A 9,190-nucleotide genomic window follows, 5' to 3' on the forward strand; every position below is an offset into this window, starting at 1 on the left:
GGAGGAGAAATGGTGCTGGGCAGAAGTGTTTGTTATCATTTAAACCTCTGTGTTTTTTCTGAGCACTTACTGAAATTTGTTCTGGTGTGAACTCAAAGCACTTCATCACTTAACACTCGCTGTGTGATCCTGTTAAAACAGAAAACAATGCAAGAGAGGTCACTAATATCATAGCCTGACCACAGTGTAGTGGAGGGGATGACTGGTCATTTAAAAAGGCAGATAAGTAAACAGACCATACGCGGTCATTAAAAGGCGACCATTAAAGGTCAATAAAAACAACCATTTATTCTTTGGTGTCAGTTCAATTCAGTCAACTGGAAATAAAGTTTTAAATCAAAAAGTGGAAATATAAAACTCTTTAAATGTCCGTTTCACACTGATTGGTTGGATTTCCTCTCAGGTCTGAAAAAAACAAAAACAATTACAAAACAATTTTTATATGAAAAGAAAATGATATTAGTGCTCAGAATATTTCATCTCCCATTTTGTCACAAACAATTTGTTGGTTGTTGAAAAGATACTCAAACAACTGAGAATCTTCATTCCAAAATGTAATATTTAACATTTAAAAATGGGACCCTTTTTGACAAAACGTTGGTATCAATACAGCCAAGCACATATTATTTTGATAATAATAAATGATGTAAACACTCAGAAAGAAACATCAGATAATTCTCTAGCACTTAAAGTCCTTTAAATTGATCTATCGTGATCAAAATACATCTAAAGTCATATAATCTGTTGAAAACCAAGTCTTCAAAATGATGCCACAATGCCCGTCACTGTATGTGCGCTGTTTTTGTTTTGCTTCCAGATTGAGATTATGGTTGACTGTGTGATCTGAGGGCTCAGTTACTGATGTTCTGATGTCTGACAGAAAAAAAAAAAAAAAAAAAAAAAACATTTCTAATCGTTGCACTACACACCCATACTGTAGCTGTCACATACAAACACGTGTGAGCGCGCATATTCTCGGGTGTTTGACGGTATAATGTGTGTGTATGATTGTGTGCGTGTGCGCTCGCTTGTACAAGTGTGTATGTTTTGTTTTGTTTTTTTGGTTGAATTAAATAGCTAACCCCTTGCCCATCACTGTGAAGCTAACGTTTATCCTCCCATCTTTGTGAATACTCCACCCGCTCATCAAATAAAATGAACAAATGTAAAAAGAAACAGTGATACAGATGACGATAACAATAAAATATTCCAGTAGAGGAGCACAACTCAAGGCTTTGTTGTTTCTTTCTTGCTTTCGTGCAGCACATAAATTCAACAATTAAGATATATGGAATGGCATGATTGAATTTCTGTTTTACGTAGTTGAATAAGGTTTCATATGTGACTCAAATAGATCATTAAGGTAAACAAGTTTGTTCTACGCTACATTTGCATACGTTACTTTTGTTCTCCTTCACGAAACATCAATATTTCAGGCATATAACAGACGTTTATGTATAGTCTTTCACTATATGTGCGAGCCTAACTTAAATTCAAACGACACACAGCCAAGAATAACAAACACAAGGGACAAATCAGTGGTAGGATATATATATAAAAGATGTCTGCGCTGCTGCAAATTATGTGTCATGAACAAAGCCGGTGATCTTGCATATATCTTGGAGTTCACAAAATATAATAAAACACAATAATATTGATCCTCAATTAAAAAAAAGCAGGTGAGCGCGACCCTGGCGCAAAGCAGGACAAGCAAAGACTTGAATTTGTCTGTGAGCACAGAGAGAACATGGAGAGTGTCTCACTTATGAGAGACTATATGCGGGCATGCATCACCGTCTGTGTGTGTGTGTGTGTGTGTGTGTGTACATTGGTGGTTTGCTTGTGTGTGTGTGTGTGCATCTCCATGAATTTGCGAATGTGTGTGTGTGTGTGTATGTGTGTGTGTGTGTGCATCTCCATGAATTTGCGAATGTGTGTGTGTGTGTGTGTGTGTTGTCTGAAGCAGCCCCAGGGAGGGGCTCTGACATTGAAGACGGGTTAAATCCTGTTTTACATTCAAGTGGCAGGCCCCAGTTCATTAGAGTGAGGATCATTCCTCCTCAAGACCAAAGGAAGCGCATACTAAACAAGAGCAGTTGTTGGGGAGAAAATGCCATTGTACGTGCAAAACCGTATGTACTGTATAAGTGTGTGTGTGTGTGTGTGTGTGTGAACGGAGCTGCACAATAACCTCTGCTTTATTCTTTATATCTTCTTTTCTGTGAACAGTCTTAATATAGAGAAGCAAAGGTGCGGCTTGTATAGTCGAAGTCATTGTGCACTGTTTATGTTGATGTGCATGTGTGTGTGTGTGTGTGTGTGTGTGTGTGTGTGTGTGTGTGTGTGTGTGTGTGTGCGCAAATCATGGCAGCTCTCCTGACTGTCTTCTACTCAGCCTGTCATTGAGTCACCCACATGCCCTCTCTGTCACTGACTTTGATGGCTTATCTTACCCCCTGAATTGGAGTCGTGCTCCCGAGGGAAATACCTTAGCACATGTAAATGCATTTGAAAGAGTAAAAATATGGGGAGGAATAATAGAGTGAGCAATGGAGGGAGACACCCAGACAGCTTTCACCTGACATGGGCTCACTGCACCTCCACAACTCTCTTTCCTCCATCCCTCCACCGCCACCTCTACTATTTTCATCTTTGTCATTGTTTTCCAACAATCTCCTCTTGCTCCCCTCATCCGGGAGAAGGCCAGTCCATTCTTAATGCACTTCTCAAGGCAGATCCTTTGATCCATACGCATGGCATTTAACACCTGAGAGCAGATGAGCAATCTGCACTCAAAATAAGCGGAGGAGCGTAGATGTGCAGCTCAGGTTTGGAGTTGCATGTGTCTAGACCTGTACTTGGAGCTGCGGCTGGTGTTGTGGTTTCCGTAGTTGTTCTGGGTCCGGGGTAGATGGTGTTTGTCAGTGAGGGCGCGTCTCCTGCCTCTGGGCGCCCTGCCCTTTAGACGCGCCAGGCCTCAGGAGCCTCCTGCATGCCAAACAGACCTGTGCAGTCAGATGCAGCCGCGGAGGAGAGGAGAGGCTAGGAGGGAGGGGAGGAGAAGCGAACGTGAGGAGGAGTCCAGAAAGAAAGGACTGGAGGGCGAAAGGGTGGAAGAGGATCTGAAGGGAGAGAGTAGAGGAGGGTGGAGGGGGGCTCGAGGGGAGGAGGTGGGGTGCTGGTCACACTGCAGCAGCCATCTCGACACACCCTGCATGTGAAACACAACTGCACTGAGACGCCCTGGGAATCATCGAAGGAGAGGTGGGAGGAGAGGAGAGTGAGAGGGAAGGAGGAGAGGAGGAGAGGAGGAGAGGAGGGGAGGAAGAGAGGAAGAGAGGGTGACTCTGAGGTGAGTCTCAACAGCAACACTGTGTGTCGATGGCCGGGAGATATCACAGACCTTCGCCCTAACCCAGTCAGTGATAGTTATCACAGACAAAGCCCCCCCCCCCATCACCAACACTCCCACACACACACACACACACACAACCACATGCTGCTCAGTTCAGTTCATATATTCATACATGCTCGCAGATGAGCAGCTCATTATAAAAATTATGCATGTACAGCGTGTGTGTGGACAGTTTGTACATCTTTTGACTCCGACTGTAGGGAGAGTTACTACTGACTCTGACAGCACTTACACATTCAATTGGACCTTGTTTGCATAATCCAAAAAAATATGACAACTTCTTATGAGGCACTGGGTTACAGGTAGAGGTCTGTGTTTGTGCTGATAATTGGCGGCTTTTGAAGGTGTGCATGCAGGTATTTAATTATGGAGTGTGCGTTCTCCGTACGGCTGCTTTCAAATAGCTAAGTGAGGACACTGAGGTCACGTCCTCTGTACTTCTTCTGGGAATTTATCAGTTTCCTCAAACTTGGGGGAGTTGACATTCCTTTATTTAAACATGTGCATGTGGTGAGTATTTTATAGGCCAATTCCACTATTTTTTGACTGACTGTAGACTACCTTTGGACAACCATCTCTTGGTGTCTCCATGGCCGGAGGGGGTGCCTTTCTGTCCATTATGTACGTTCTCTTTCACCTCAAAGCTCCCATCATGCACGGTGCGCACAGCTCGCTACAAACAGCAGTTTCTTTACGTGCTCAGAGATCAAGAAAGAATGGAAGAATACTACATGGCCCCTGGTTTTGTGTGTCAGTTAATTTGTGGTAATTTCATTTATTTAGGAATATGCACCATGTAAGCAAATAATTAAGATCAGGACTCACCTCAGTTGTGCTTTAGTGGTCCCTGTTAAATTTGGATTTAATGTAATTACCAAAAAACAGTATTTGTCTATTTAAGTGGTTTTATATATATATATATAATATTAGAGAAAAGTTATAGATATATAATATATCATTTTGTGGGGCAGAACTGTTCCTTTATTCTGCTGATAACCCTCACATTTATCTGGTGACTTCTTGGACGGGTCATGAATCGTTTCGGGACCACTCGTCTATTTAAATGTAATATGTGAAAGTAAAAAAACAAACAAAAAAAAACACACTGAAATTTTAACTCTGTTTCAGCAGATTTCTTCTCGCTTTATTACTGTATGTGTAGTAGGGTGCACTGAAAGTGGTGCACACACAAACAAAAGTAAACAATAGTGAACCTCATTTCCACACACTCAATATCATCTCAGTTTCCATACTATGAACTATTCTTTACACCCATTAAGACAGCAATTATAGTGATCACCAGATGGTGTGAAATTCACTCAAAAAGGTACAATAGTAAATATGGTTTACATTTAGGTACTGTACGTGTATATCAACAACACAGAGCAAAACAGAGAAAGCTGTGAAAAATATTGTTTCCGAAAGTCTAGAGTTAATGACAAACAAAACCTGACAAAAGTGCTATTGTCCTTACAAAAGAAAATTAAAAATTAACTTCACAGGGTAACTTAAACCTCTGTAAAAATATATTGTAAGCCCTCATTTATTTGCAATAAAAAAAGACCTGAAACACGCACATAGTACCTAGATTCTGTCTAGATCTCACAGCATATCACAACCAGCTTCTTTTATTTCAAGACTTTAATGAAAACTTCAAGTAGTCAATCACAGTTAATCGTGAATGAAATGGCCTAAAAATGACTGCATACAGTGCAGTGAAAAGTAAAACTGAACTGAAATGTATGATGGTTCTCTTTGTGGTGGGCCTGTGAATGTGAGGAGGTAAATAATAATTATAATTAAAAAAAAAAAAGCAATATAATTTTCAGACAGATTGATAATGTAAGTGAAGCAGCTTTGAATGTATCTGATAATAAGAAATCTTACAAAAAAGAAAAGCAGATTTATTCACCAGAAGTGAATGTAGTCAAACTACCAAAATGTCAGAATTTTCTGACCAGTTTTCCAAAAGGTCTAAAAGTCTTTCTTCACCTTAACAATAATCTTCATCATCATAAACACACACACACACACACACACACACACACACACACACACACACACACACACACACACACACACACACACACACACACACAAATGAGGAGAAACCCTGAATCAAAGCAGCACACACACCCTCTCCACTCTCCATCCGACGTGTCTACTTGTTCGGCCCCTTGCCGTCATTGTCCTCACTGTCATGGTGTCTGCTGTCATGGGAGCCACGGTAGCCCCGGTGTTCGCGCCTCTCCCGGCACTCCCGGCACTCTTCCTCATCCTCTCCCTCCTCGTCCTCGTGGATGATCTCCACCTCCAGGCGGCCGATATAGAGGGATACCGCGCAGAGCCAGAAGAGGGCGACGCTGCCCACCACGGCGCTTTGGAGCAGCAGCGCCGGCACAGACAGCAGCATCATCCTCCGAAAGGCAAAGAGGCTGCCAATGTACGAGGCACCGCCAAACGACACGCACACACCTCCCAGGATAAAGAAGGCTGAGGAAAAACAGATTGACATGGTATTATTGTAGAGACCCAATTCGTCATAGCTCACTGTAATTAGTGGTCGGCAGGTTGGGTCTGCATGTTCTCTTAACTGTTTGAGTGAAAGTAAAAGATAAAACAGAATATTTCCGAGTCTACAAAATGATTTAAACAGAATACAAGTGTATGAGCCCTCATCTCTTCTGGTGTGCCCATGATTGATCGTCAATGTAAGAAATAACATGCTTTTATTCTGACATAAATAATGTCAACTTCATGACTTAATTTAGCACCATGGCTGGTAAGTTTTGTTTCTCACACATTAATGTGCATCAAACTCAATTTTAATGACTTAATAAAAAATGTAACACTCAAAAAAGGCATTTCAGGTAACCATGACATCGGTTACAACTACATCTCAAGGATCTCGGCTCCTTATTTGCTCACTCAAGTCAATTGCAGGGATCCTTGTGAAATTATTCATTTTAAAACTTCAAAAAATAAAATCAAGGTTCTCTAAGAAAGGCATTGATTTTAGGACAAAAATATCTGAGGTATATTGACGCATTTGGATGCTACAGTTGAAAAAACAAATCTTGTTATTTCATGGACATTCATTGATTTTCGAAAGCATTCACAGCCTTATTTTATTTTTCTGAAATCCAATAGTTTTAAAGAATTTAGGACGACAGCAACCATTTGTTACTTAACCTGAATAACAAGCTACTGTTTGTTATTACTCCACCATAGAGCTTAAGCTACAGGTGAGCTGGTGTGCAGCTCTACTGTACACAGCACAGAGTGCTGGAGCACCTACCATATCCTGCTTCTCGTCCCACTTCACTCTGCACAAATGCGATCACTCCGATCCCAGTCGCCAGCATCCCGTTCCTGAACCACGAGAGGAATCCTGCAAAAACAGTCAAACAGCCGACACGTTACAAACTGACCAGAAAACTGTGCAGCGACCAGAAGCAATCACACTGTTTACATGCAAACGATATCCGTACTTCATTCTATTTCTAGGCAGGTTTGGAGTAAATGGTGTGTTCACACTAGAAAAGTGACAGTATGCTGTTGATCCACAATGCACAGCACAGACGACGTGGAGGAGCTTTCAGATGTTGATAGATAAAGAAAGGTGTGATAGATTCGTTTGTTGTGTTGATAGATTTGTTTTTGTAGGTGTGCAGCAAGATCTTTCTGGGTATTTTATAGTTTTGGCCCCCTCCTGACCTTTGTACTCACCAGGGCTGGGCAATAAATATTACCAATATAAATCAATATTACCGTTAATGGACTTTCAGTGCAATTGTAATGTGATGACGTGATCAAATTAGTCGTGTTATTTATGTTTTACATGTGTGCAACGAAACACACAGAAGTGGAACTCAGATCATTGCAAACAACATCAGTGCAATCAGTTTAATATTTATATCAACATTGGATAATCTGCAGTTTCATTTTGTGAAATTGATTTCAACCACATCACACAGCCCTGTTCCTTCCTATTGGTTTCTTATAAAGTACGACCTGTTTTTTTTATTGGTCTGAACTAAATGCCTAACTCAATACAGACACCTACTTAAAAGCTTCAGGAAGAGCTCAATCTCTGGGCTGCACCCAAATAATGATGTCAAATCAAGCACCTGCTGTCACAGGCAGAACATGTGTCACCACCAACTGGGATGTGTCCAGAAAGACAACAGAAGAGGTTACTCTTGAAGGTGTATATCACCTCAGGAGATTGGGGGTTTAATAAAACACAAAAGTTACATTTCCTGCATGACTTGAGTCTGGTTACCTGTCTCGTGGGACTTTCTCAGCATCTGCAAAAAAATAGAGAAGAACGGTATTAGGAACATCAACCTCTAATTTAGTCAGTATCTTAAGTTTTCTTATAGAAAACATCGTGTATATAGTGGATTTACAATGATAGTGAGACAAACTCTGTAGTTATTTATCTCAAGAGTTAAGGAGAAATAAAAGCAAAGGCAGCTGGCGCACTCCATGATGTGAATATACAGCATTTTCCTCCCGGACTGAACCTACCAAAGCGTCCGCCTTGTCGAGGTCTGTGACCTGGTACTGCTGCTCCGGCCCCCGGCTCTTCCCCCACGGTCCCTTCTCCACGAGCCGCAGCCGGGTCGAGCCGTGCAGCCTCCTCAGCGGGGCTCCGCCACCGGGAGGCCGGAGCAGCTTCACTGTCCGGGCGAAGTGACACACGGCCGGCGGCAGCTGCCTTCTTATGAACAAACTCAGGAAAGCCATCACATCACTAGTCCCGGCTAGCTACAAAAAACAACAACTAAAGCACAAGCACAACACGACCTCTGCATGCCCTGTGAACTCTCACCTGGTCAACGACAACCCGGAAGAGTCTCCCGTGAAGCAGATACTGCGAGAAGGTAAACGGGATTAATACAGCGCCATCATGCGACTGACGAGAAATAAACACAGCGGAATTATAGAACAGTCTAATTAAGATTATTTTAAACCACGGCTGATTTTTCTTTCTTTTTTTGTCATGTGCGTTTGCTTATATTGACATTTGCCCACTGAAGCAAGTAAAATGACATGCAATACCATATCTACGCCACATGAGGGCGCCAGAGTACAAGGCTATCGTTTCTGACATGTTCACAGTTATTTATTTATATTAGTGCAACTTTCAAACAGTGCATTACAGACAGAAAACAAGGAAATAAAATACCTTCAACTTCAACATAAACTATATATATATATATATATATATATATATATATATATATATATATATATATATATATATATATATATAGTAAACATTGACAAGGGATTGGCAAGGCTTAAAAATAAGAATAAAGTCAAACAAATAATAAAATGGAGCACATGCACATCTGATTTCATCTTTAAATGGTCTAGTCATAGAGAGGACACTTTCAAAAAGGTAGGTACTACAATATGTTATTAATCTTTTTTTAATTTAAAGTTTCTTTGACACATTTTTCTTAGGGACTTTAGACACATTTGAAAAATCATGAGAGAACAGAGAGATTTAAGGACATTGATCCTTCCAGCTGCAACAATGGGCAAATGAAATTAGATTCATTAAATGGGCTTTGTTCATGTCTACCAGACTAAGGAAATACAAAACATAACTTTAATCACTGAGTTTTGGAAGGCCATCAAGCTTCAGCGAGATTCAGCTTTTCACATCTATTATCCTCCTCCTTTTCTTTGCAAATCATGTCAAATAAGCACAAACACTGATACTGTATAACCCCGTGTTCATACCCAGTGAACCTGTGTGGA

At 41.0% G+C, this 9,190-nt stretch overlaps 1 protein-coding gene across 1 annotated transcript; it reads right to left on the reverse strand.

Annotated features, from left to right (window-relative positions):
- Positions 1 to 5,462: 5,462 nt before the first annotated feature.
- Positions 5,463 to 8,167, reverse strand: tmem160 (transmembrane protein 160). Its single transcript, XM_070906519.1, has 4 exons — positions 7,949 to 8,167; positions 7,701 to 7,725; positions 6,714 to 6,806; positions 5,463 to 5,908 (listed from the first exon to the last, which is right to left on the reverse strand). Exons 1-4 carry the CDS (start codon positions 8,165 to 8,167, stop codon positions 5,577 to 5,579), a joined length of 669 nt encoding a protein of 222 aa, XP_070762620.1. The 3' UTR covers positions 5,463 to 5,576.
- Positions 8,168 to 9,190: the final 1,023 nt, after the last annotated feature.

The sequence above is a fragment of the Enoplosus armatus genome, chromosome 5 (genome assembly GCF_043641665.1).
Source record: "Enoplosus armatus isolate fEnoArm2 chromosome 5, fEnoArm2.hap1, whole genome shotgun sequence".
Lineage (NCBI taxonomy): Eukaryota > Metazoa > Chordata > Actinopteri > Centrarchiformes > Enoplosidae > Enoplosus > Enoplosus armatus.